General features: G+C 51.9%; 3 protein-coding genes across 4 annotated transcripts; 1 reads left to right on the forward strand and 2 right to left on the reverse strand.

Moving 5' to 3' along the window:
- Positions 1 to 465: 465 nt before the first annotated feature.
- AHSP (alpha hemoglobin stabilizing protein) lies at positions 466 to 1351 on the reverse strand. The gene is made up of 3 exons (XM_068969517.1): positions 1176 to 1351; positions 944 to 1018; positions 466 to 691 (listed from the first exon to the last, which is right to left on the reverse strand). Exons 2-3 carry the CDS (start codon positions 1016 to 1018, stop codon positions 488 to 490), a joined length of 279 nt encoding a protein of 92 aa, XP_068825618.1. The 5' UTR covers positions 1176 to 1351; the 3' UTR covers positions 466 to 487.
- Positions 1352 to 6219: 4868 nt separating this feature from the next.
- On the forward strand, positions 6220 to 21875 carry RUSF1 (RUS family member 1). Its single transcript, XM_068968763.1, has 13 exons — positions 6220 to 6501; positions 6718 to 6832; positions 10693 to 10738; positions 12332 to 12364; positions 12446 to 12551; positions 15182 to 15283; positions 17558 to 17628; positions 17708 to 17892; positions 17974 to 18031; positions 18956 to 19026; positions 19708 to 19851; positions 19962 to 20039; positions 20527 to 21875. Exons 1-13 carry the CDS (start codon positions 6220 to 6222, stop codon positions 20622 to 20624), a joined length of 1389 nt encoding a protein of 462 aa, XP_068824864.1. The 3' UTR covers positions 20625 to 21875.
- SLC5A2 (solute carrier family 5 member 2) lies at positions 20926 to 27557 on the reverse strand. Of its 2 annotated transcripts, XM_068968759.1 has the most exons (14): positions 27432 to 27557; positions 26813 to 26884; positions 26632 to 26736; positions 25429 to 25593; positions 25013 to 25118; positions 24116 to 24196; positions 23735 to 23964; positions 23278 to 23413; positions 22934 to 23041; positions 22657 to 22807; positions 22376 to 22544; positions 22083 to 22298; positions 21240 to 21369; positions 20926 to 21152 (listed from the first exon to the last, which is right to left on the reverse strand). In XM_068968759.1, the coding sequence occupies exons 1-14, from the start codon at positions 27555 to 27557 to the stop codon at positions 20926 to 20928; spliced, it is 2022 nt and encodes a 673-aa protein (XP_068824860.1). The 2 variants fall into 2 exon arrangements, with proteins under 2 accessions (XP_068824860.1, XP_068824859.1); XM_068968758.1 differs by having other exon boundaries at positions 20926 to 21369.

Genomic DNA, 27557 nt, shown 5'->3' on the forward strand with positions numbered 1-27557 from the left:
TGCTGCAGTGTAAGATAAACGAGACTGGGAGGTTCCAAAAACTTTCTCCTAGACAGCATGTCAACAGGACCATGCTTTCTGGTGAGCCTCTATCTCCTTCTTTTGGTCCCCTTCCCTGTCCCTCAGCACTTACTGTTACGCTCTGTCAGCTGGCCCCTCCTTCAGGCTATTTTAGTACTTCCCAGTGGTTACTTAAGGCTGCAAACCTCTGCTCTAAGAAGTTTGATCTTCAAGACCATATTTAGGAAGCAGGGCTGAGGGAAAGGGGACCAACTGTCTTCACGATTCAGGGATCAGAACCAAAGAAGAGCCAACGAGCCAGGAAGACCACCACAACCAGAACTGGTCTTTATTGAGGTGTCAGGGTGCAGCAATACCATGAAGGAGCAGAGCCCAAGGACTAGAACACAGAGGCAGCGTTTAAGGGTTTCTTAGACTTGCAGCCTGGGTCTCTGGGCTAGGAGAAAGGCAGCGTGTGAGGGGCTGCTCACGAGGACTTCAGGAAGTTCCTGTATTTCTCCAGGAAAGAGGCAGACAGGGTGTCGAGCTCTTGCCGAAACTCCTGCAGAAACTTGTCCTGCTCCTGTTGCTCCCCCGACAGCTGCTTCTTGTAATAGTTGATGTAGAAGCTCACCCAGTCGTTCACCACAGTCACCATGGCTTCTTCAGAGATGGCAGGATCACTGAAGACCTGGAGGGGACATAGGGTGGGGTGGGGGTGGGGGGCGATCAGAATTTGGCAAAGGAGACCCGGCTCAGACATGTGACTCAGGAATAACCACAAACTCTGACCTCCTTTTTTCTCTGATTTGTATTCCCTGTCTCTCATGGTTTCCATCTGGTCCACCATTACCCTCCCCACTCCAAGTTACTCTCCTTTCTCTGTCCTCATCCACCTCCCAACACTTCAGGCCTGTCCTCTGAAACAGAGCACCAGGCTTACCTGCTGATTTAGCAGGGTGTTGAATTCCTTTATTCCTTTGGAAATGAGATCCTTATTGGTCTGAATAAGGGCCATCTGCGTGGTTAGAGAAAGAGATGAAATTTAAGTATCCTTTTCTCCCAATCTCCTCACTCCCCCCGAGGATCCCTGGTGCCCTGCAGTGTCACTTCCCCTGCACCGCCTTTCTGGACGTGAACTGCCCTGAGATCACATTTCTCCCCAGCTGGCTCACCTTCAAGTCCAACGGTGCTGTGTAGGTCTCAGCCACACTTTTCAGGCTCTGGCTGTCCCTCTGTGCCAAGCTAGATGTAGACAAGGGGTCCAGTGTCAGCCAAAGAGGGAAACGCCCTGCATTTTGGTCCTGAGGGAGGGTGATATGTCAACCAGGGGAGGGGAAGGAGGGAGAGGTTTCCCTGAAATTAGTAAGATAGCAAAGCCAAGAGAAGAGATAAGTGGGGAGACCCAGAAAACCACACCAGGGACAGCCTTGCCTTCCCCGCCACATCCCAGAAGCCAGGTTCCAAAGGCTAACAAAATTAACAGTGACTGATCCCCCATTGCAAGACAAGCACTTTAAAAATCATCCCCCTATAAGTGATGGCAATTATTCTTCCAATTCATAGATGATATATTCATAGCAGCTAACATTACAGTTATGATTTGTGCGAGGCATTGTTTCAAGCAGTATTAAGGTATTTTTTCTTGGGAGTTCCCTGGAGGCCTAGTGGTTAGGATTCAGGGCTTTCAGTGCTGTGGCCTAGGTTCAATCCCTGGTCAAGGAACTGAGATTCTGCAAGCCACACAGCATGGTATTAAAAAAAAAAAAAGAACACCTCACAAAGTATGTATTCTTATAAAAGCTTCCATCAGTCCAGTTCCAATAACAGTCATAATTTTGCAGATGAGCTATTTGTAAGATGGGAGGACTGGACGCTACCAGGCTGAGTTCCACTGGAATGGACACACAGTTGTCTTATTCTCTACCATATCATCAGGTACCTGACAAAGCAAAAATACCCTTTTTCATCTTTAAAAATATTTTCCTAATGTTTTCCATTTTAATAGATTTTTTCAAATTTCTAAATCACCATATACTAATTGAAATGAATGAAACATTATAAAAATACACACTGAAAAAGTGGATCATTTTTGCTCCTTCCCCCAACAAAGTAGCCAGGATTAAAGAGATATGTATTTTCTGTCACATCTTTCTCCATTGAAAAACCAATGTTCAGGGACTTCCCTGGTGGTCCAGTGGTTAAGACTTTGCCTTCCAATGCAGGGGTTGTGGACTTCATCCCTGGTTCAATCTTTGGTGGGGGAGCTAACATCCCATATGTCTGGAGGCCAAAAAATAAAAATATAAAACAGAAGCAATTCAAACACAATAACAAATTCAATAAAGATTTAAAAAATGGTCCACATAAAAAAATCTTAAAAACAAAAACCAATGTTCACAGGCACCTGTACACTCAGTTTGTTGATATGCTTTTTGTTTATTCCATTATCTTAATTAACATACAGCAAAATTAACTTCCTTTTGGTATACAACTTATGGATTTTAATATATAGATTCATGTAACTACTACCACAATCAGGATACAGAACATTTCCATCATCCTCAAAACTCCTTCCTGCTACCCCCACTCTGATCTCTGGTGGTGTTTTAGTCGCTAGGTTATGTCCGACTCTCTGTCCATGGAATTTTTTAGGCAAGAATACTGGAGTGGGTTGCCATTCCCTTCTCCTGAGGATCTTCCCAACCCAGGCATCAAACCCAGGTCTCCTGCATTGCAGGCAGATTCTTTACTGATTGAGCTATGTGGTAGTCCCCTCTTATCCCGAAACCCTGCCAACCACTGATCTGTTTCCCATCACTACAGTTCCGTGGTTTTGAGGATGTCAGTGCAGGAGACCCACGTTCGATCCCTGGGTCGGGAAGATCTACTGGAGAAGGGAATGGCTACCCACTGTAGTACTCTTGCCTGGAGAATCCCATGGACAGAGGAGCCTGGCAGGCTACAGTCCATAGGGTTGCAGAGTTGGATATGACTGAGCGACTAACACACACTATGATGGAATCATATAGCATGTAACCTTTGAGACTGTCTTTTTTCACTCAGAATAATGCCCTTAAGCTCCATACAAGTTGTTGCAAGCAACAGTGAGTTAGTTGTTCCATTCCATTGCTAAAGTGTGTATTGCAAGGATGCACTAGATCTTGTTTATTCATTGACCCACTGGAGGCTATTTGGATTGTTTGCAGTTATTGGTAAGCATCAATAGAATAGCTATAAATAGTTGCGTACAGGTTTTTGCGTGAACGTGTTTTTATTTATTTAGGGTAGAAAGGATTTTTTTGCCACAAAGAGGAATAATCGCAACCTGACAAAGAACATGTATACAGAATTTAAAATTAACTCTGATAATTCAATAATAAGATAATGCAGCCTTTTAAATGGCCAAAAGATTGGAACAGGCACTTCACAAAAAAGATATGCAAATAGCCAATAAGCACATAAAGAGATATTCAACTCACCAGGGAAATGCAAATAAAAGCTACAATGTGATACCACTACATACCAACTACAATGACTAAAAGTTTAAAAGACTGATTAAGTGTTGGTAAGGATCTGAGAGAACTAGAATTCTCATACATCGCAAGTGGGAGTGTAAAATGAAAAGTCTGAAAGATAATTTGGCAATGTCTTATAAAGTTCAGCATACATTGACCACATAACCCAGCAATCCCACTCCAAATAGACTTAATAAGAAATGACCATACAAGTCTACAAAAGTACTTACATGCAAGTGCAAATGTTCATAGCAGCTTTATCACAATAACTCAAAACTGGAGACAACCCAAATGTCTAATAATCAGTGAGTACATATACAAATTGTGCCATATTCATACAATGGACTACTACTCAGCAAGAAAAAGAAACAGACTAATCGACAGACTACTCAGCAATAAAAAGAAACATGCTGTACTCATGACAACATGGATGAATCTCAAAATCATTAGGCTGAGCAAAAGAAGCCAAGCATAGGAGACATATACAGTGGAATTCCATTTATACGAAATTCTAGAATAAGCAAAAGTAACCTATAGTGGCAGAAAGCATTGTCCGTGGTTATCTGTGGCCAGAATACAAGAGTGGAGCTTAAAATGCAAATGTGCCAAAGGGAACTTTTTTAGATAGAAATACATATCTTCACTATGATGAGTGTTCTCATACACTGTTAGTAGGAGTGTAAGTTGGTAAGGCTTTTTTTCTTTTTCTTTTTGTTTATGAACATGGGCTTAGTAGCTCCAAAGCATGTGGGATCTTCCTGAATCAGGGATCAAAATGTTTCCCACATGGGCAGCAGATTCTTTACCACTGAGCCACCAGGGAAGCACCAGTATGGCTTTTTTAGAGGGATAATTTAACAATACTTGTTCAAATTAAAAAACACATAGGGCAGGGAGGGGAGAGTGAGACGAATCAAAAGAGTATCATTGACATATACACACTACCATTTGTAAAACAGATAGCTAGTGGGAAGCTGCAGTATAGCACAGGGTGCCCAGCTGAACGCTCTGTGACCTAGAGGGTGGGAGGGAGAATCAAGAGGGAGGGGATATACGTGTACCTATAGCTGATTCACATTGTTGTACAGCAGAAACTAACACAACATTGTAAAGTAATTATGGGGAATCTTTATAGAAACTGGCACATTCATACCAAGCCATGACTTGCAACTATTAAAATAATGAGATAGCTACACATGTGCTGATATGAAAGGTATCGAAGATGTTAAGTGAACTACATTTAGAGCAGGCTACATCAGGCTGAAAGTATGGCAGTGGGCATTAAACATTAAACTATATTTCTCTCTCTCTCTCTCAAATGGCAAACAATGCTCACTTCTGGGCATTGACTGGTATTCGTTGAAAATGGAAAGAGGGATAAATGTCAAGGGAGAATTTGACTTTCTCCATCTACATTATCGTTTGAATTATTTTACAGTAAGAATGTATCCTTCCATTATTTTTATAATACTTAAAAAGAATACAAAATAGGGAATTCCTTTACAGTCCAGTGGTTAGGACTCTGCACTTTCACTGCAAACAGCCCAGGTTCCATCCCTGGTTGGGGAACTAAGACCCCATAAGCCACGTGGCCAGCCAAAAAAGAAAAAAAGATGATGTAGTTCTAAAACCATTAGCCTCCAGTTGGACTCCTGACTCAGAGCCCAGAAGAGTAGCAGCTTCTTACTAAATAACTGTTGAATGACTAGGTGAACACTTGACGCTTTTCAGCTCTGTCTTCATCTGTTTGATGAAGCCCCATCAAACTCCAGTTTGGGTATGCAAACTCCAGTTTCCTTGTTCAAATTAGAAATAAAATAATACCTACAAGGGCTACTGAGAAAATAAATTCATTCATTTCACAAAAAGGTAGTTGGCGCCTGAAAGACAAAGTTCAGTGCCAAAGACAAAGTTCTTCTCCCCTGGGAGTTTATGTTCTAGTGGGGGCAGTGAGAGGATGAATGAGTAAAGGGTAAAGTCTGAGCAATGGAGCAGGGCCTAAGCTACAGAGCTCTGTGGGTCATGACAAGAAGTTCAGATTTTATTTATCTATTTATTTGGAAGGCTGAAGGGCAGAAAATTTCCAGTGGAGGGTCAGAGACACCAGAAGGAAAACAAACAAAAAACCCACAAACCAACCAAAAGGGAAGCTTAACGGGGCCTCAGCGATCATTTGGTTCAAGTTCTCAACACGCATGCATTCATTGATTCATAAATATCGTTCAGGCACCTACTATGTGTTGGGTATTAGGAACAGGAGTAAAATATAGTCTCTGGCCTCACAGCAGAGAAGTCACCTGAGGCCTAGAGGAGACATTGACTTGCCCAAGGCCACACAGCTAAAAATTCTGTGGCTGCACTGGGTCGCAACGCAATTCCCTAGGGACGCCCTCTTCCCTTGTCCCTATAACCGGAAGTCGCGGGTCACAGCAAAACCAGTACCTCCAGGGTCTGGCGAGTCAAAGGGCTCCCGCGGCCCCAGACAAGATGCTATAAAGAACCAGGACGAGGAAAGGCCAGCCCCGGGAGGTCGAGGCAGGGCCGGGAGGCTGGAAAGGAACCATGTCGCTGGTTGAAAGCAGACGCCGAAACAGGAGGCCCTTTCGCGGAGGAAGATTGTCCCTCTGTAGCCGCCGTAGTGGAGCCGGAAGTGTCCTGTGGCCACGTTTCCCATCGTGCAGGGCTGAGGGAGGGTTTCAGGATGGCTGGTGTCTTGTGCTCCGAGCAGTTCGGCTCCGGGGCGGCCCGGGGCTGCCGTGCCGCCCCCGACGGGAGCCTGCAGTGGGAGCCCTGGGGGCGCAGCTGGTGGGGGTTCTCCGGAGCCTTCACAGCGAAACCCGGAGGACGAGATGGGGGCGGAGGGGTGGCTCCCGGGACTGCCTCCCCACCTCTCTCCCGGCTGTTGGCCGTGTTCCTGCCTCAGGGCTTCCCCGATAGCGTCAGCCCGGACTATCTGCCCTACCAGCTGTGGGATTCCGTGCAGGTCAGCCTGGCCTACTGGGGAAAGGAGAGACGCGTAGCCGGGGCAGGGGAGACAGAGCGCCACCTGTCCCTTCCCACTTACAGACTGGACGCTGAGACCCAGAGACGAGCTGTGACACGTCCCAGGCCACACATCCCGGTGATGTGGAGCTGACGGTAGATCTCAGACCTCCATGCACCTGCGTTTACTCCTCACCCCACTTATTTTCTTCTCCAGGCCTTTGCTTCCAGCCTCTCGGGCTCCCTGGCCACCCACGCAGTCTTGCTGGGCATAGGGGTAGGGGACGCAAAAGCTTCTGTTTCAGCTGCCACGGCCACCTGGCTCGTGAAAGGTGAGCTGGGCCCCTGGAGTCTCACCGATCGCTCGTCTCAGCCCTGCCATCATCTCTGTCCTCTTTTTCCTTCGACGGGGAAGCCGAACCCCTCCTTTTCCCTTCTGGTGTTTTGACATCTAACTCTGAGCTGTGATGAGTATGTTTATGCATTCCTGTCTGATTAAATCCAGGAGCCAAGTTTCCCCGGTTCCTCGAAGAGTGCCTTGTACCGTTAAAAAGCAAAATTCAACTGAGTAAAACACTTGTGTTGTCTCTGTTGACAACTGGTGAATAACACAGGGCAGGAATACCCTTATCCCGCCCACCAGACTTGAAGCTGCACTTTGTTCCCCATACATGCTGTTCAGTGTCCCTTAATCATCTGGAGCCCAGATCCCGAAGCAAAATGTTCCCCTCCCCTTTACTCCTCATCTGTGGAGGACTACCTACAAGTTCAGTTACTGAATAAAACTGCCAACTGCCTGGGGTGTGGGAAATTAGTTAATTCTAGAAAAAAAAAATTTTTGTAATAGGTCCTGAGTGGCAGAGAGGCAGTTTGGGTAGGAATGAAAGGTGTTTTGGATCCTCTGGGAAAGTAGATGATCCATAAATAATAACTATGGTAACCATCTGTTAAATGTATACTGCTCTTTGAAAAACCATTGGGGGGGGAGGTGGAGCGTGCACAGAGATACAGTTTGGTGCCATGCCCTCTAGAGAGTGAAGCAGAAAAGAAGGGGGGAACTGTTTTCCATCAGGAGGGCCCTTGATTGTCTCTTCCATCCTTTGTCTTTCACTGTTGTTCCCAGTAGGGATTTAAATCAGACCCAAGGCTCATTGCTCCTACCGTCAGCCTGGCCACAGCTCTGGTGAGCCTCCCTGGATCTTTTGAAGAATCTAGAGGCTCCTGCTTGTACCCTTAGCATTAACCAAACTGTCCAAATGTGAGTCACCTCTGGAAAGAAGCTCTTTCTCTGAGAGTACATGTCAGTGGAAAAGTGGTGGTGATCTGTGGCTCCTGTTTGAGTTGTCTCTTCTTTTAATAATATTAATAATAGTTCCTGCACGGTACTTTTTATGTACCAGTCTTTGTTTTTTGTTGTTGTTTTTTTTAATTTTGGCTGTGCTGGCTTTTCATTGAGATGAAGGCTTTCTCTAGTTGCCGAGCACAGACTCCAGAGCTTGAAGGCTCAGTGGGTGCAGCTCACAGGCTTAGGTTTGTGGGATACCAGTTCCCTGACCAGGAATCAAATTTGTGTCCCCTGCATTTGAAGGCAGAATCAACTGCTGGACCACCAGGGAAGTCTCAGTATACCAGTCTTCAAATGTATTGATTCAGCATTCACAATAGCTCTGAGATGGGTGTTGTCATTGTGTCCAATTTGTAGATGGGGAAGCAGACATAGAACAGTAACTTGCCCAGGGTCACAGCCAGTAAGCGGTGGGGCTTGGATTTGAACCCAGGAGTTTTAGTTGTAGGGTACGTTTTCATACCTCCACACTGTTTAATTTGGATCTTTTCTATTGCACTCCTGTTGCTTAAGTGTTTGGAATACAGTGGGTGCTGGGGTCAGTAGTTTCGTGTCAATTCTAAGCACTCTAGTCTAATCACCAACATATTTATATATGTCTTCAGCTCAGGCGGGTTATTAAGAAAAAACAAGACCATTTTAAGACGAAAAAATATTCCCTTACTATAAAGCCTGTTGTTGATATTAAAAGAAGCCCCATTCATTAGAAAGGATGTTACATATTTGTTTCCATCAAACATGAGAAATTTGCATGCAGAGCTTTACATAAAAAACTCCCTTGGAATTTTTTGATACGGTCATTTTTAGTTACAAGTCTCTTTATGGAACATAATGTTAACTGTCTTAACTAGTGATATTAATACTACAAGCAGCCAGTATTTTGACAGCCTGCTGTGTGCCAGTCATTTTGCACACTGACATGTAATATCTTAATCTCTGCAACAGCCATACTGGGTAGATGCTGTTACGAATTCCTTTTCCAGAGGGAGAAGCTGAGGCACAGAGAGGTTTAGCAATTTGCCTGTGGTCACAGGGCCAAGATTTGGACCCACACTGACTGACTCCTGTGTCCTACATTTTTAAAAAATTGAAGGATAATTGTTTTATGGAATTTCGTTGTCTTCTGTTGAACATCAACATGAATCAGCCATAGGTGTACATATGTCACCTCCTACTCTTTTTTTTTTTAGCAGCTGTTTTTTAAAAAATCATTTATTTTTGGCTGTGCTGGGTCTTCGCCGCTGGCAGACTTTTCTCCAGTTGTGGCAAGCGGGGGCTACTCTCTAGTTCTGGTGCACGGACTTCTCTTCTTGCAGAACATGGACTCTAGGCACACAGGCTCAGTAATGGGATCTTTCCAGACCAGGGATCAAACCTAAGTCTCCTGCACTGGGAGGTGGTTTCTTTGCCACCGAGCCACCAGGGAAGCCCCTGTGTCCCACTCTTAACTGCCATACTCTTTTGCCAGTTAGAGTTTTCAGAGGGAGCCAAGTATAATTTGTGGACAGCTGATCCCTTACTAGGATTCAGAAGTTTTTAGATCTTGCAGCTCAGCCAATTGTAAGTGAGGCAAAGAGGACCAGGTGGGAATTAAGTTTCCTAGAGTGGTGTACAGTGTAGACTTTGAAAGACAGCGAGGATGTGTGTCATTATTGTACCCTAGAGCCAGCCTCCACAGCTGACAAGGGCTTTGCAGATGGCCTCCAAGAGAGTAGTCCCCTTGTCAGGTGTGTATGTCCTTCATCATGGTGGCTGTCTGCTTTTGAGCCTGGAACCATGACTCTCTGGTTCACTGTGGTCCGATACACCCTGCCACACATACACCTCCCGGCCAGACCCTCACGTAGTGCCTGGCACACAGTGGGGAGCCAGTAAGCCCTTGTGCAAATGAAAGTCTAGTAGATTCCAGAAATTTCTCTGACTCACCCCAGCCTGAGGAAGCCTCTCCTTCTGCCCTATACTCCCAGCTCTCTTGTCCCCAACCTGCAGTTCAAATCCTTTTCATTTATTTATACTCTAATGACCGTCTGTGAACCCACTGCCCAACCTAATAGCTAGAATATCAACAATAACCTCTGAACTTTCCACAGAGCGTTTCCTGCTTTTATAAAAAAAAAAAATAGCTTTACCATATTGATATATATACCTTGACACTATAGTGTTTAGTTTCAGTTGTTTTCAAGCTTTATGAAGAGCGTTTGTTCAGTCACTAAGTTGTGTTTGACTCTCTGCGATCCCGTAGACTGTAGCACACAGGCCTCCCTGTCCTTCACCATCTCCCAGAGTTTGCTCAGACTCATGTCTATTGAGTCAGTGATGCCATCCTCTGTTGCCCCCTTCTACTCCTGTCTTCAATCTTTCCCAGCATCAGGGTCTTTTCTTTTACGAAAGCATCAGGGATTTTTTTCTTTTACGATCAGCATACTGTTCATGACTGACTTTTTCATACAGGATGATGATACTAGGATCAATCCATGCTGAGTGAGTAGTTGTGGTCCATTGGGTTTTCAAAGCTGTCTAATATGCCCCTGAGTAAATGAGCCAGAATTCATTTATGCATTCTCCTATTGGTGAGCATTTGGTGTCCCAGTTTTTAGCTGTTATAAACAGTGCTGCAAAGAATCCTTCTGGTCCATGTCTCTTGATGTGTATGGGTGCCTAGTTCTCTGGGGTACGTGCTGAGGGGCTACTAAGTCTAGGCACTTCTGACCCCATCATGCAGCTAGAACTTATTAAACCAGACTACGCTCCCAAAGACAGTGACCCAAGATGGAAAGCCATCTTGGTGCCAGGCCCCAGAGCACCTAAGGCTCTTGCTTGTTCCTTACCATTGCCTCTTTCCCCCAGATTCAACTGGTATGCTGGGCCGCATCGTCTTTGCCTGGTGGATGGGGTGAGTTTTTCTTCCTGATCCAGAGTCATGTCTGTCTCAGCCCTGGCTGTGTTTTCAGCTCCCCCTCTTTCCTACCCATCTCCAAGGGAGGGGAAATTTAGCAGGTACATCAGAGCTAATGAGTGTAATGAGTACCCAGTACAGGTGCCTTCCCGGGGTCACCAAGCAGTGAAGCCACAGAGCCACTGCCGGGATGAGATCTGCCTTTAAGAGCACTGATTGGCCCCTCCGCTGGCCATCATGGGAAAAACAGAGAGAGCCAGGATGCTCTGAGCATCCTTTGCTAGTTTGTTAAAAGAGATGCCTGGGTGGGACAGTGCTCAGCTCAAAAGGAATGACCCTCTTGCAGTGTAGTGGCCTAGACACGTGGTTGAATTGTGGAGAGTGGGCTTGGGGAGGTCATCAGAATCCCTGTCCCACGTGGGATACATGTCACCATCTATCCAGAAGGGACTGAGGGCCTTGTGCTGCCTGCTTCCTCTTCCGGCCAGTACTGGAGGACCTCAGGAATGATTTAATATCTGCCATCAGTCGTGGTTGTGAGGTGCAGTGAGCTAGTGTATCTAAAGTGCTTAGCACGTAATCAGTGCTCAGCAAACGCCAGCTGCAATTACCAACCCAAACTGGGTCTCACCAGCTCTCTGTATATCCTCTCTAATCCTTCTAACAACTGTGTAGAGTAGGATTGAATGTGTACCTTGTCCAGATGTAAAATAGACCAGGTCACAGAGCCTGTAACTGGTGAGATGGGATTTGAACCTAAAGCCTATGCTTTTTTGAGGCATCGGAGCCCCCGTGTTCTAGTCCTGCCTTTGTCATGTATTAGTTCCCTCAGGAGTTCCCCATGTGCACCCCATGCCTTACCCAGGAATGCTCTTTTTCTGTCTAGATTTCAAATTCAGGGTCAGTGTTAATGCTGTAAAGTCTGAGCTCGCCCGAGGGCTATAATGTCTCCTGCCACTGGGATCTTGGAGAAGGGGTCCCTGGGGGTTTGTACAAGGGTCCAGGAGTCACTCCACCTGCAGAGGAGGGAACCATCTATGGTGTCGCGAAATAGAGATGTTCTAGGCTGGGTGTCAGAGCCTGGCTCTTTCTCTTGGCCGTTCATCCCCATTCTCCACGTGATCTGAGGGAAGCTGTACCCCTCTCCAGGCTAGTTGTCTGTAACACGCAGGGTAGCGTTTACGCTAAATGTAGTGCTTACAGAATATGCGGGCTTATTGCTGGGTACCCTCTGAAGCAGGAGGAAGAGAGGAGGGCAGATAGCAGAGGAACCCAAGGATGGCCTCTCTCCCAGGAGGGTCAGGGGATGGGGAGCAGCCACGGGACAATCAGTTTTTTCCTTCAGTGCCTCATGGGTTAGTAAGGGGGAAATGTGAGTGACTACTGAATGTGAGTAACCACTGAAGGTCCTCCCTGCTGATGGTGGCATTTCAGGCAGCAGTGACAGGGTGTGGGGACAGAAGTCTGGCTGGGGTGTGGGTTCTTCTTCTGAGCCCTTTGGACCTTCCCAAGTCCTGAGGATGGCTGCACGGCCCACAGGATGTTTTCCCCTTAAATCCAAATTGTTGACCAATGTCTTCTCCTCCACAGGAGCAAGATGGACTGTAATGCCAAGCAGTGGAGGTGAGAAGGGGCTGGAACTGAGGAGAGGGGAGTCTTCTAGCAGGAAGGTCTCTGACCTCTGACCCCTTATCCCTTCCCCAGGCTTTTTGCTGACATCCTCAACGACATCGCCATGTTCCTCGAGATAATGGCTCCCATCTTGCCCTTCTGTTTCACCATAACTGTCTGCATCAGCAACCTGGCCAAGGTACCCATCTTGGGGCACCCCTATACCCAAGATTCCTGCCCTGGTGGTGCTTTGTGGGGGCTCACTTGGAGCCCCGAGGGCAGCCCAGCCTGGGCCCTGTGTTCAAGGCACTTATAGAAGAGTGAAAAAGTTCAGATATTTCTTCTCAGATCCAGCGGTATATTCTGATCCTCCTCTCCAGCCAGACTCCCTCTAGAGTCTGAGATGGTCTAAGGTGGTGTCTGGAGCTGGGGGTGGGTAAGGGACCTCTGAGCAACAGATAGAACAGGGGACCCATTGTCAACACCATGGGACCAGTCCTCTAGCCACCTTTCATTCTTTCCATAAAATATTTAGAGTGCCTGCTGCATGTTTGGCACAGAATACAGGCCCTCCCATCTTTGAAAGAAAGCTGCTGCTGCTGCTGCTAAGTCGCTTCAGTCGTGTCCGACTCTGTGCGAGCCTATAGACGGCAGCCCACCAGGCTCTGCCGTCCCTGGGATTCTCCAGGCAAGAGCGCTGGAGTGGGTTGCCATTGCCTTCTCCAATGCATGAAAGTGAAGTCACTCAGTCGTGTCCGACCCTTAGCAACCTCATGGACCACAGCCTACCAGGCTCCTCCGTCCATGGGATTTTCCAGGCAAGAGTACTGGAGTGGGTTGCCGTTGCCTTCTCCATGAAAGAAAGCTACACGTAATTAAATATTGAATGATAGCTATAGGTATTCCAGATGAGAAGTATAGGGGCTGCAGGAGGGTTCAGCAGGGACTCTGGCCTGCTCAGGGGATGTAGGAAGGTCTTCCCTGAGAGTGGGCCCTGAAGAATGAGTGTGAGCTGCAGGGTGAGCGTTCTGGGCAGAAAGAGCATTGCAGGTCAAAGTCAGTGGCAAGACAGAGCACAGACCAGATAGCGGGGCTGCAGGGGCAAGTGGGGTGAATCTGGGCTCCTCCTCTCTGCCAGGCTGCTCACCCTGGTGGTTTCTTCAGGTTGGCCTCATCCGAAGACAGAACCTGAGGCCCAGCCTGTCTTCCCCACAGAGTTAAGTACCAGGCACAGAGTAAAGAGTCAGGAAGACACATAATTGATCTCCCTGGCAATCCAGTGATTAAGATTCCACACTTCCATCACAGGAGGCTTGGTGTTCGATCCCTGGTTAGGGAAGTTCTACATGCCTTGTGGTGTGGCACAAAAAAAAAGATCTAAGATCTATCACAAAGGCCCAACCATCCCTTCAAAATCAGGTGTGTTATTCCACATGGCACGAGTGACATTTAAGAGCCGACAGCTCTTCAAGGTGGAGGCCGCTGAGCTCCCTGGCCCAGGACTGAACACTGTGAGCACCCCGCCCCCTTGAGGGCAGGAAACCCCAGAGGAAAAACAGATTGTGACCTCTGCTGAAATATTGCATTGAGCTCTGCTCTGAGGGCCTCAGTCTCTTCATCTGTTAAATAAGGGACTCCAACAAGGCTATGAGCTTCCCCCTCCCCTCTTCCCACCCCTCTTCAGAGTTCCAGTCTCCAGTGACCAGCGGCAACTCCATCCCCCAGATGCAGCAACCAGAAGCCTGGCTGTCATCCATGCCTTCGCCTCCTCCCCCTGTCACCTGTCACCCTCGCCTAAGCCTGCATTCAAGACTGTATTTTCCCCTCTTAAATCTCTCCAGTCCTTTTATGATGCATTCTCATGTCACCTGGTGGGTCCTTGTTGCTTAAAAAAAAGCACAGTAATTTCCCGAGGTCATCTCTCTGAATCTTTTCTCACCCCTCTTCAGTCCTCAGAACAACCCCATAGTCCTTATTAGAGTGGAAATCAAATCAGGTCACCGCCCTGCCTGTTGCTCTTGGTATAAAGACCTTAATGAGGCTTTTGTGGTTCTGTGTGATCAGGTCCCCACCCATCACCGCAGCCTCCTTTCATACCGCATTCCTCTTACCTTTGAACAGATGCTGACCATGTCATCACTGGTTTATTGGTTTACTGGTTTATTTGTTTATCTGATGATTTCTAAGTTTCAGGAGGGCAGCAGTTGTATCTGAAGTCTACCACAGCACCGAAATGTTTATCTGACATCTAAGATATTTGACAAATGAGTGAAAGCCTTCAGTGGTCCTAGTCGATGAGCTCTCCCATCTCAGAGGGAGAGCCCTAGGTGGTCAGGGCCACTGGTGTGGGTTTTGAACTGGCCTGGAAGGCTTGGCTAGGCCTCGACTGGGGCAGGAAGAAAATGGAGTTAGTTCCAGGCAGGGAGAATGTAAGCGCCAAGCTGCAAGCCAGACTGGGCCTGGGAGCTGGACCTGGGAGCTCCGCCAGGGGAGGAGGCAGCTAAAGCAGACATTGGAGGCTGGGGAAGTTCTGGATTAAGAATGGCCTTCAGGTCTCCACCTTGGGGGAAGAAAGTGAGTTTCTTGGAGCTGGGTCCACAGGGTGGCGTGGCAGGCACACCTTTAGTTTTCTCCTGGAACAAGACAGGGGAGGTGGGCCTAGTGGAAATGCGGGGTGAAAATGGACAGCATTTAGGGTTTCAGTGTGGGGTGGCCTGAGGCCTACATTTTTCAAACTGGTTTGAGCCATTTGTTTGCTCACCCCCAGAAACGCTTGTGTTGTCACAGCTCACAGCCCCTCTGACTTTAACTCCTCCTTTCCCCACCCAGTGCCTCGTGGGTGTGGCTGGTGGGGCCACTCGGGCCGCACTGACCATGCATCAGGCCCGGAGAAACAACATGGCCGACGTGTCAGCCAAGGATGGCAGCCAGGTGAGAGCTGGAATCCGAGGGAAGGGGCGGGGCGCACGGGGAGTAGGGGGCGGGGCACAGTGTGGGAACTGGAGGTGACACAGCTGAGGGCTTCGGGGGAGCGCTGGGAGACAGGCAGGAGGAAGCGTCAGTGAGTCTTCGGACAGGTCATCAGGTGTGAGGGCTCGGACTCTGTGGCAACAAGTCCAGGCCCTGCCTGCTGCCCTGTGGCCAGGAGTGAGCCCCTGCCATGGACCTCGTCATCTTTAAGCAGAGCCTCACCCTGTGAGGTACGTGTTCTGACCACGTGAGGCCCACATGTTAAAGCTCCTGGCAAGTTAGAAAGTGAGGTGCCTGGAGTCACTGGCCTGAGGCCTCTGCTTGGCAGTGTAGCAGGCCCTTCCCGCCCAGCCCCTCACCTGACCAGAGGAGCCTGGAGTGGGGATGGGGACATTCCTACAGCCAAACCCTTAAGGAATGGGATCTCTCTGTACTCCTGTGCTAAGTGCTTGTGTGAATCCTTTAACCCACACCAAGCCTCTAAGATAGATACTATTACTGTCTCTGTTTTACAGATGTGGAAAGTGAGGCCCAGGGAGGTCACAAGTATGACACGGTTTTGACACAGAAGCCATTTAGAAATATTTATTCTCGGGACTTCCCTGGTGGTCCAGTGGTTAAGACTCTGCACTATTACAGGGGGCGTGGGTTCGATCCCTGGACAGGGAACTCAGCTTCCACATGCCAGTGGGGGTGGGGGTGGGGGTGGAGGGAGTCGGGGGTGCGTGGCAAAAAAAAAAAAAAAGAAACCTCTGTTCTCTCCAGTCCTACTTTCTGGCCATCTCTTATATTATTCTGTGAAATAGAACTTCATTTTTAAAAAAAATTAAAACTAACTCTTTTTAATATTAGTACAAGTTCTTTTTTTTTTGCCATGCTGTGCAGTGTTTGGGATCTTAGTTCCCTGACCAGGAATTGAACCTGTGCCCCTTACGTTGGAAGCAGAGTCTTAACTACTAGACCACCGGGGGAGTCCCAACACAATTTAATATTTTTTAAGCATTAACCATGTGCCAAGTATTTCACTTGTCTGAACTCATGAAATCCTTACAATGGATTCATGCAGGGTGTCATTGTTGCTACTCTACAGCTGAGGCAAAAAAGACCCAGAAAGGTTGATTCTCTCTGGGTCCCCCTGGGCTTGTCCCTTCTCTCAAGAAATGGTTGAACGAGTTCTTCCCCATTGTCTCTTCCAGGGTTGTTAGGGAGTGAGTACACCAGGCCCTGCTTTTTAGGATCTCCCAGCCCCGTGCTTGCTGTCTTGCCTGCTCTCTTTCTAACTTCCAGCCCCTTCCACCCTCAGGCCTATTTTCCAGGGCCCCGGGGCTTCCTCAGTTCACAGAGGCGGTAAGGTCACTGGGGCACCTGAGACCGGTGCTCAGCCCGGGTCCAGGCCCCTGCTTTCTGAAGCTATTGCTTTGCTGCCCACTCCATGTGGCTGCTGGAGATGACTGTTCCCACCCCGGGGAGGGCCCTCTGTTCCTGAGCTCCCAAGGCCCCTGATCCCCAGTTTACACCCACAGCCCACCCCTCTGCACCAGGACCACCTATCCCAGGGACCCCCATAGGCAGGAACCCCAGTTCAGACTTCTCCTCCCTCCTGATGAGTCGGGGGTCATGGCCATGGGTCTTTTCCCCTAAGGTAGGCTCAGTCAGGCCACCTTCGGCCATCAGTGGGGTCTGATAACATTGATTCTCCAGGGAGGTTGGGATTTTGTGCATTTCTTCCTAGGTGGTTCGTTGACCCCTTTGCAGAAGTGTCTGCCTGTTATTGCATACTGAGGGGCTGGGGGGGATCGGCCTCTTTTTTTGTTGGCCACACCATGCAGCATGTAGATTCTTAGTTCCCTGACCAGGCATTGAACCCACGGCTCCTACAGTGTAAGCATGGAGTCCTAACCACTGGACCGCCAGGGAAATCCCAGATTGGCCTTTTTAAACCACCAAATAAAGTCTTTCTACTCTGTGGATACTTACTTGCCTGAGTGTAGGGCTACACAAATGATGTTTGCAAAGCAAAGAAATGTTCCACGGGCATTGCATCTAGCTGGACAGAGAAGCAGATTGTATCTCAAAGGATGGCTCACTCATCAAAAACGTTAAAAATTTCCTAGGCACCCATATCGGTATAGGTAGCGTCTGGGGCAGGGAGGACTATGGTGAAAGGCACTCAGGGATGTTCAGTCTGGCCTGGAGGGGAGCCCTGCAGCTCCAAACCCCTCTGCCATTTTCCAGGAGACACTGGTAAACCTGGCAGGGCTCCTGGTCAGCCTCTTGATGCTGCCCCTGGTGTCCGATAGCCCCAGGTAAGCCGGAATCCAAGGCAGGGAGGAGGTGCCCAGCTGGGCCTCTGCTCCCACAGACCACCTCATTCTCTCGCCCCAGCTTAAGCCTCGGCTGTTTCTTCTTCCTCACTGCCCTGCACATCTACGCCAACTACCGAGCGGTCCGGGCCCTTGTCATAGAGACCTTGAATGAACAGCGGCTCTGGCTGGTCCTGAGGCACTTCCTTCAGCGGGGAGAGGTACTGGGCCCCACATCAGCCAATCGGATGGAGCCACTGTGGACAGGTGACCCAACCCCTTGGGCTCAAGTCTTATGTCTCCTAGCTCCTTCCTCTGCCCGGGCATCCTGACTCCAGCTTCCCACAGGTTTCTGGTCGTCTGTGTCTCTATCCTTGGGGGCCCCCCTACACTGCGTGATGTCCAGGTGAGTGTCCCAACGTCTCCCACCCATCACCACTGTCACCCTTCCTGCCATATGCTCCTTGTTTTTTTTGTTTTTTAAATAATTTTATTTATTTTTGGCTGTGCTGGGTTTTTTGGTCTTTGCTGCATGGGCTTTTCCCTAGTTGCAGAGAGCAGGGGCTACTCTCTAGTTGCAGTGCGGGGGCTTCTCATTGTGGTGGCTTCTCTTGTTGCAGAGCACGGACTCTAGGATTCGAGGGCGTCAGTAGTAGCGGCACTTGGGATCAGCAGTTGCAAATCCCAGGCTCTAGAGCACAGGCTCAGTAGTTGTGGCACACAGGCTTAGCTGCCCCGTGGCATGTGAGCTCTTCCTGGATCAGGGATCGAACGCATGTCTCCTGCATTGGCAGGTGGATTCTTTACCACTGAGCCACCAGGGAAGCCTGTGCTCCTTGCTCTGATTATCACTGGCCTCCCCTGAGCAAGCCCTACCTCTCTGGTTCTTCATTTCCATTGGCGGTGGAGGGGGTGGGGGTGTCACTGTGGGTGCTTGAGGGCAGGCGGTGTATAACATGACTATGTGGGATCTTAGTTCCCTGACCAGGGATTGAACCCATGCTCCTTGTAGTAGGAGCACTAGAGAAATCCCAGATCGGCCTTTCTGAACCACCAAATAAAGTAGTTCTGCTCTGTGGATGTTTACTTGCCTGAGTGTAGGGCTACTCAAGTGACTCTTGTAAGACAAAGAAGACATGTTTGTTGATGTGTTTGTTGGATGCGGGAAGAAAGGAAGGGTTGATGTGGGGGAAGGTAACAGCTGAGGGGCAGATGCGAAAGAGGTGCAGGACAGTTTGGGTTAACGATTAGGTGGCTGTGCAGTGACTGGATGGTCGTGCCTGCTTTGTCTTCTCCCCCACCACCGACTGCACACTCTTGTTTCCTTCAGTGTCTCTGAGCTGCAGCACCTGGTTGAGGGGCACCAAGAACCCTACCTCCTTCACTGGGACCAGTCACGAAGTAAGTGTGCTATGTTCTCCCAGCTTCAGACTCACCCTCCTGGGCTCAGCCTCTCATTCCTCCAGCCCCTGGGCCCCAAGCTCTGGATACACGCTGGACAGTTTGGAGTCTGCCTGCTGTCCTCAAGGGAGCTTGAAGCTGAGATTGAATCCATTCAAATTATATAGCTGCGTGCCCCTATAGAGTTCCCTTGACCACTCTGTAAAGTGGAGCTAGTAATACCTGCCTTATTATCTGCAGGGTTTTTGTGAGGATCAAAAAAGGCAATTATATAAAAGCACTTTTACATTGCAGCACACACAAATGAGATTGTGACCTTTGGTTCTCCCTGAGGAACCTCTTTCATCTCCTATTCAGGTCACCTCTTGAGGAAGCAGGCACTAAAGTTTAATGGTCTGCTGGTAGTATGTTAAAAGATGCTTATTCTCACTATTAAAGACATACAAAATAAGCCCACCTCAGGGAGCTGCTTTGAAGTCGTATCTTGGAAACTGGGCATTTTAGCTTGGTCAGAGCACTGGGGAGCGACAGGAGATGAAGTTGGAAAGGAAAGGGTGGGAGCTGGCCTTTCATGCCAGGCCGAGGCCTTTGGGCCAGACAGGGATGAAGCAGGCTGGTAGGCCTGAGAGAGTTTTGGAGTTGGCCCCTCCCTTGTACCAGTCTGTCCCTGGGTCTCTCCAGACCAGGTACAGGTTGTCCTGAGTCCGATGGCAGGACCTGAGGCCGTTCTAAGGGCTGCCACTCACGGGCTGGTGCTTGGAGCCCTGCGGGGAGATGGACCCCTCCCAGAAGAGCTGGAGGAACTGAGGAACCAAGTACGGGCAGGTAAATGCCTCACAGTCCAGGCTTCTTCTGACTAAAGCAGGGTGGAGAGGGGAAGGAGCCTTTTTCTGCTTGGGACACCTAGGAGCTTCTGGTTCTTCACCCCTGTTCAGGTCCTGAGAAAGAGAGCTGGGTTGTTGTCAGGGAGACACACCAAGTGCTGGACAAGCTCTTCCCAAAGTTCTTGAAAGGTAACATCCTTCTGCTCCACGGCTCCTGGACCTACTCCCCAGAGGCCCTGCCTAGTCCCATCCCTACCCCTCTATCTGGGAGGTGGAAGACCTGGATTTCTCTCTGTGATCTCAAGTCTGGGTCTCAGTTTCCCTGTCTGCAGGACGGGGAGGTTAGGACGGTCTGTAAGGCACTCAGTGTTGACAGACTATGGAAGCCCAGTTGGCACTGGAGAACAGGAGTGGGGCGGTGGGTTCGGGGGGAGGGGGAAGGCTCACAAATTACCGATGATGATCTTTCATTTAGCCCCGACTCCATTCTAACCCTTTTCCCTGTGCTGCTTAATGAATCTATATGGCAACCAGATGAGGTTTTAGCCTCATTTTACACCAGAGATCACCCCACAGAGGCAAGGGGAGCCTGAGCAGTACACCCAGCCCATGCTGCGCCTTACCCCTCTCCCCAGGGGTAGCCCAGAGTCTCACCACCCCTCTTCCCTCTCCCCAGGTCTACAGGATGCGGGCTGGAGCACTGAGAAGCACCAGCTAGAGGTGGATGAGTGGAGGGCCACGTGGCTCCTGTGCCCAGAAAAGAAGGTCTTGTGAGCAGCCCTGCTGGAGGCCCAGGTCTCAGGACAGGGGCCTGGAACAAGGACACTCTGGCTGCAGCAGGACTAAGCAAGGCAGCTTTATTTGTTCTTAGGGGAACGACAGTGGCCAGCTGGCCAAGGCCTCACAGGGTGTGGCTACCAGTCAAATGGACTGGGCCCAAGGTAGAAACAAGGCAGAGAGTAGGGGTCCCGGGGGCTCCCTGCTACTCTCTGGCCCCAGGCCCTTCTCACCGCAGCTGGCTCCCCATGCCCAGTCACCTCAAGGCTGTGACTCAGGGTATCCGACACAGTGAGCCTCAGGCATAAAAGCCCCAGAGGAATGTGGCCACGGCCATCATGAGCAGAGCATTAAGGTTGACCACGCGGGCCCAGCGTGGGTCCTCACTGATGTCCTCCAGCCGCCTGGCTGCAGCAGCTGTCTCCTCCTGGGTAGGGCGTGGGGGACTGCCCGCCCCACCCCTGCTCACGCCACAGAACCAGAGCAGGCACTGCCGCAACAGGCCTGGCCTTGGGGGCGGGGGCGCTGGGAAAAGATGAGGCCTGACAGTGAGTCTGAGGACACTCGGCTCCCACAGCGCCCCCACCCCAACTCCCGGGGGCAGTGCCTTACCCTCCATCTCCACTGCGTGCTCAGGGCGCCCGTTCTGCACAGGGGCTGCGGTCGGACCTTCTGGCTCCTCAGCATCCAGGTCCTCCCTCTCCTCCTTGCTGTGCCGGAGACTGAAAACCAGGCGGTGGAGCTGGGGAAGGAGGGAGCAGGGGCCGAGTGGGAGTGCCGTCCCCCCAGCCTGCCCCAGAGCAGGAGGTCTCCTGTCCGTACCAGCACTCCCTCGCGTCTCTGTCCAGCCTGCACAGCAGCCCGGGACCACCTTCCATGGCTGCCCTCAGGCTAAACCCAAGCTCCTCAACTAAGCGTTTAAAAACTCTTGGCCCTGCTCTGCCCTCGGCTTCATCGCCCCCATGTCCCCCGTCTACACTCACAATTCAATTCTAGTACTTAGTCTTCCAGTCCTGCCAACACGGTGTTCCTCCCTGTGGGTGTTTGCTACGAGGGCTTCCTCTTGCTGCCTTTGCCCCTTCTGCACCTGTGGAGTCCTACCCCTCCTCTGGGCCCCAATCAGCTCTGCTCTGGGGCACCCACCTTCCCGCAGCACAAAACCAAGCCCTTTGGGGGCTTTTGGGGTAGTACTCGGTCCCTCCTGGCCACCACTGAGGCCAAAACTCTGGGGGGCCACAGATCTTCAGGCCACCTCGAAACCACCTCAAATAAACTTGATTTGAATCAAAACATTGTGCTTGCTTTGCAAGTAAAGCTTCAACCTGGACGCCTTGGTCTGTCCTCACCAAACCTCCTTACAGACATTCAGGTCCTCCCCACTGGGAGTCGTGGCAAGCAGACTGCAGCCTCAGGGTGGAGAGGGTCCACACCCACCCACGGGAGGCCTGCACTTACGTGCTTGCGTGGGATGGGCGGTGTGCACAGCGAGACCACGAGGGTGAGGAGGCCGGAGCAGACGAAGAGCAGGATGGCGAAGTAGAGGTAGTGGACGCGGCAGAGGAGCGCGGGGCAGGCTGAGGGGCGCACGCAGCTCCCGGAGCCGAAGGAGAACTCGGGAACCAGGCGTGCCAGACCCATCAGCAGGCCCCCGATCAGTCCCCAGAAGGCGCCCTGCGGGGCCGGAGAGCGCCTCAGCCTCCTCGGGCGTCCAAGTCCGGCCCCAGCGCCCGATGTGCACACACGCTCACCTTCTCGTTGACGCGGGGCACGAAGAGTGCCAACACGAAGACGGCCGACACCGGCGGCGCCAGGTAGCTGGAGACCGCCTGGATGTAATCGAAGAGCTGCCCGCCCTGTGCCGCCTGCACCACGGGCAGCCAGGCCACTGACACGGCCACGATGAACACCACCCAGAGCCTGCGGTGGGCGGCCATCAGGAGGTTTCACCCAGGACCCGGTCTCCCCCTGTCCCTACTGCCCCTCCCCAGGGGCCGAGTCGTGGGGCCGGAGATGGAAAACCCAGGCCCACCGTCCTACTAGCAGCAGCTCGCGGTCGCCCGCGCGGGGCCGCAGGCGCGTGTAGATGTCCATGGTGAAGAGTGTGCTGCTGCTGTTGAAGATGGAGGCCAGCGAGGACATGAGCGCCGCCAGCATGACCGCCAGCATGAGTCCGCGCAGACCTGCGGGCGGACTGGAGCCGTGAGCCTGCGGTCGCGAGGGGGCGCCCGGAGGGTGCGGGCCGGGCGAGGGGTGACGCCTCACACTGGCGCCTGTGGGCATGGGGGGCAACCGGGGACCGCCCTCACCATTGGGCATGAGCTTCACGACGAGCCGCGGGTAGGCGATGTTGGAGCAGCCCACCTCGGTGCCGCACACGCGCTTACACACCTCGGGCACCACGCACGCCACCTCGTCTGCGGGAAGGAGGGCACCACGTGGCTAGGGCGGGGCGGGGTCTGGAACTTCGGATCGCCGAAGTGGGGACCGGGAATCCCAGCGGAGAGATGGGATCCCCAGGTGGAAGGCTGGACTGGGTGGCCCAAATCTTCGGACGGGAAGGGAAATGGGAGACGGGCACTTGTATCCTCCACTAAGAAAGGGGCTGGATGGGGCTCAGGATTCGGGGGCGGGGCGGGGTTGCTGACTTTACCCGGGTAAAGAACGCGGCTGATCATTCCCGGCATGACCATGAGGAACATGGGCATCAGCTTCAAGTAGCCACACAGGATGCATCCCGCCTTGATGTGGGTGAGATTTTTCCCAGCCAGGCAGCGCTGCACTATGACCTGCGACGAGGTGCTTTCAAACGGCCTGCGTCCAGTCCCGGGTAACTCGTCGTCTCTCTGGCCTTGCCCCAAGTCGCCTCTCTAATCCGGGCCCCGCCGCTGGCCCCTCGAGGCGGACAATTCAGTTCCAAGAACAGACCTTGCCCCTTGGATCCGCCTCCATCTGGGTAGGTCTATTTGGCAGGCCTCCCGCCCGCCCCCCACCTCGGACCACGCCTTCCACCTGGCTTCCCAGGTGGGTTCAGGCTCCACCCATCTCAGCTCCGCACCCCCGCAGGTTCTATCCGGGCCTCTCATCCCGCCGCAGCACCGACCCCTCACCTGGTCGCTGCACCAGTACCAGCTGGACACGATAGTAAGCCCCAGAAGCAGCGCGGGCCATGGCAGGTCCCCCGTCACAGGGTCCCGGAGCAGGTGATAGGAGTCCGGCCGGGGTCGATAGCAGGAGCTGGAGATGTTGCCCACGGCCGGGTCCTCGGATACCGTCAGGGACGTCACTGCCCGCAAGTATTTGTCGAAAAGCCCCGAATACCCTCCCACCTCGTGGAAGGCTGTGAGGGCAAGGCCGTCAGGGGACCCGGCGCCCGCGACAAGGCCCTCCTTCGGACCACCCCGGCCCAGACGCGCGATGTCCCTGCTCCCGGGAAGAGAGCTCTGAGAGCTGCGCCCTCCGCGCCCCTCCCCCATGGGCTGAGCCCGTACCGTAACCCATGAGGACGAAGGCCCCCGCGAGAATGACGAAGGTCTGCACCGTGTCCGTGTACATCAGCGCCGCCAGCCCTCCTGCAACCGACCTGGGTCAGGGGGAACAGCCCAGACATGCTGTCTCTAGTACATAGACTGTCTTTGCGGGAACTGGAAAAGGGTTCCCCTTTTCCAATTAATTTTCCTGGAGGGCAGATTTCAAAATGATGGCCCATTCCCGGAGCTCCTGCACTCTGACGTTAGGAGGCAGGGCTGGGTGAGCACAGTGGGGCTGAGTTTGGGGCTTCATGGATGCCAGGTGCACCCCGTGTAGGACCTCCACTACAGGCCCTCCTCTAAGACCAGGTTTTCTCGTCTGTGTAACAGAAGGAGGTGATCCTGTAAGCTCCAGTTCTCAGTTCCATCCCATCCCGAGGGGCCGGGCGGTACAGCCGGCCTTGGCACCAGGCCCCGCCCACTCTGGGCCAGCGTCAGGCCTCAGACCCTACCCCGGGCTCCCTGGGCCAGCACTGGGATTGGTGAGTTATCCTGGAGTCTGGCCAAGTCCACTCTCCCCTCCCAGACGTTAATAAAAACTTAAATCTTCCTTGCTGTCCAGGCCCAAGAGGGGCTGGGAGCTATGAACTTTCGGACCAATGCAAGGAACGTGGGGACGGAAGGAGGGGGAGGGAGGGGGAGGCGGTAGAGGATTAGGTTGGGGGAGGTGTAGTTTGCTTTCCAAAGATTTAGATCCTTCTGCTCACATCACACTTAACTTCTCCAGCCCTCTACCTTTGGTGACTCCTCTAAGCCCCGCCCACACTCCACATCCCTAGGACGGTTTTCTTCCCTAAGCCCCGCCTACAGTCCATGCCCCTAGCGCGGCTCCCTTCCCTAAGACCCCGCCCCCGCCACCTGTCACAGTGTAGATCATGGTGATGCCCAGGAGCGCGATGACGGAGGCATAGATGTTCCAGCCCAGAGCCTGTTGAATGAATACTGCCCCGGAGAACATGTCCACCTTGGGAGAAGGAGCAAGCGCGCAGGTCAGGATCCAGGGGCCAGGGTGGGGACCCAGATCCACCTCCTGCCCAGAATCACGACCCAAAACTTTTGGGTCACTTTTGAGCCAAACTTTTGGCCACACCTCAAAAGCGCCCTCATGTTTTGATACCTCCCACTATGGCTGTAGCCTCAGAAACCGATTCCTTCCAGGCCCTGCCTCCATTACGGTTGTTACAGCGATTGTTCCTCAACTGGGGCTTTCTAGAGACCTCCACTGGGTGGTCCCACCCGTCCAGGGGCCCGTTCCGCCCACCACGCGTGCTTACCGAAATCTTGGTGAAGATGTACAGAAAAAGCGAGAGCACGGACAAGTAGAGGCGGATACGATGACCGCCGAAGCGCTTGCGCAGGTACTGCGGCATGGTGATGACGCCCGCGGTCAGGTACACCGGCACGAAGAGCCAGCCAAGTAGCAGGACCACGAACAGCGCCTGCGGGCACAGCGCGACATCGGAGGGTGACTCCCGCCCGAGATCCTGCTCTGAGCCCATCCTCGCCCCCAAGGGGTCTAAAGAACCTTCCTCTCTTGGGGAACATGCTACTCCAAGGCAAGGTTGCACCAGGGCCCCAGAGGACACAAATGCAGACGATGACCTTGGGCCCTGGGCCTTCTGGATAAGCTCTTGATACTTCGCTGGGCCCTTAACTACAGCCCTTCTTGCCTCCCCAGGCCATGACCCCTGGCCATCTCTCACAAAGATGACCCCTAGACTCCTCCTCCTCCCACCCCCAGCACCTGAATCCAAGTACAGACCCTTCAGCCCAACCCCAGCCTCTGCCTCCCTTCTCCTCTCCACCCACCCAAACCTGTCCTTCAAGGCTCAGCTCAGAGGCCTCCTCCTCCAGGAAGTCCTGAGCTCAAAGCCCTGATCTTTCCAAGTCTCCGAGGCAAGCCTCAGTCCCAGAGCTTCCTCTCCTGCCTTTTTCTGCGAGGGGCTTTCATTTGGCTTAAAGATGCTCACAGGCCACCGCTTTGGAGAGCGTCAGAAGAAGCCCTGTACCAACTTTGAGACTGTTCACCCCATTTCAGAGAGGAGTAAATCGAGGCCAATGAGGGTGTGGCTGGTTTAGGCTCACATAGCAAAAGCGAATCAAACCACCTGCCGTATCCTAGTATTGAACACTATTATTCGTGTGATCAGTTTTATTTACAGCCATACTATGATCAACTTTGTTATGACAACACTGCTTACTAACAGACTCGTTCCTATGAATTCAAGCATCTTACCCTCAATGCTGATATGATCAGCTAATACCCCTCTAGACCTACCCTTGCCCTGATCCTAGGATCTCCCACCTGCTTCTGCCTCCAAGCTGGCTGCCTGAGCATCACTTGAAGGCTAGCCTCACGGCACAGTTGGGAAGTCCCAACTCTGGTCTCACACCTCCACCTGGAGCCTCTCCAGGTGTGACCCTTCCAGGTGTTTCCGGGGTGAGGGGGAGGTTATTGGCCAAAAGGAGGGACTCACATTCCACTCAAATCCAGCCACTGCCAGGCCGCTCGCCGCACCGGTCCCTGCCAGGCCCACGAAGTGGCCACTGCCAATGTTGCTGGCGAAGAGAGAGGCTCCAACCTGGGTGGCCAGTGGTGGGGGTGAGCCAGGCTGTTTCTCCAGGCCTCCTCCCGCTCCACAGCCCCGCCTGTCTCACCGGCCACCACACCATGTTCCGTCCCGCCAGGAAGTAGCCGCCAACGGTGCCTCTGTTGGTTCTGCACATGGACTGGGGGTTGGGAGTGGGGAGAGGCCTGGGTTCGGGGCACATCTTTGAACCTCATTAGCCTCCTCAACACATTCCTCAGCCTTGTTCCAGGCTGAATATTAACCAGCGTGTGGCTCCCCCGATGGTTCCCCCCGACCCCACCCCCAGCCTCCTCCCAAGACACAGATCCACCCAGGCCCTAACCCAGCATCCAGCTCCCCAAGCCCGAGTGTGGCTAGATGGGGCCTGACTTTCCTGTGGGCCCTGGATACGGGTTTCTGCTCAGCCACCTGTTATGTAGACAGGGGAATAGAGACCTCATTTAGAATGCTGTCCTGATGAAAAGCCACTGACCCCTTAAAACTAGTCCAGCCCCAAAGTGGGCAGACAAGGCACGAATGAGTGTGGCCTGGGCCGCCCTGAAGCTATCAAAAGAAGAATTACTTGTCCCACACCGGGTTTCTCCCTCAAAGATCCAGGCATCCTTCCCCTGCCACACACAGGGCTCCCTGAGACCTCCCCCCAGGCTCCAGAAGTGGGGCCCTAGCAGCATCTTCCAGCGTCTCACCCACAAGCCGACACCAATGACCAGCAGAAAATAAGCAGCGATGACTAGGATGTCAGCAGGATTGTCAATTAGAGCCTTCTGTTCCCCCAGCACTGGTGCTGAGCCTGCCTCTGTGTGCTCCTCCAT

The sequence above is a fragment of the Capricornis sumatraensis genome, chromosome 3 (genome assembly GCF_032405125.1).
Source record: "Capricornis sumatraensis isolate serow.1 chromosome 3, serow.2, whole genome shotgun sequence".
NCBI classification, from domain to species: Eukaryota; Metazoa; Chordata; class Mammalia; order Artiodactyla; family Bovidae; genus Capricornis; species Capricornis sumatraensis.

Excerpts from the sequence above, each read along its gene's own strand:
- AHSP (XM_068969517.1), bottom strand. The coding sequence starts at position 1,018 with ATGGCCCTTATTCAGACCAATAAGGATCTCATTTCCAAAGGAATAAAG. Across the intron at positions 692-943 it reads ACACCCTGCTAAATCAGCAG|GTCTTCAGTGATCCTGCCAT; the intron begins GTAAGCCTGGTG and ends TGTCCCCTCCAG.
- RUSF1 (XM_068968763.1), top strand. The coding sequence starts at position 6,220 with ATGGCTGGTGTCTTGTGCTCCGAGCAGTTCGGCTCCGGGGCGGCCCGG. Across the intron at positions 6,833-10,692 it reads GGCCACCTGGCTCGTGAAAG|ATTCAACTGGTATGCTGGGC; the intron begins GTGAGCTGGGCC and ends TCTTTCCCCCAG. Across the intron at positions 12,365-12,445 it reads TGTAATGCCAAGCAGTGGAG|GCTTTTTGCTGACATCCTCA; the intron begins GTGAGAAGGGGC and ends TCCCTTCCCCAG.
- SLC5A2 (XM_068968758.1), bottom strand. The coding sequence starts at position 27,557 with ATGGAGGAGCACACAGAGGCAGGCTCAGCACCAGTGCTGGGGGAACAG. Across the intron at positions 25,594-26,631 it reads TGGCTGGATTTGAGTGGAAT|GCGCTGTTCGTGGTCCTGCT; the intron begins GTGAGTCCCTCC and ends CTGTGCCCGCAG. Across the intron at positions 21,370-22,082 it reads CGCCCATCCCACGCAAGCAC|CTCCACCGCCTGGTTTTCAG; the intron begins GTAAGTGCAGGC and ends CTCCTTCCCCAG.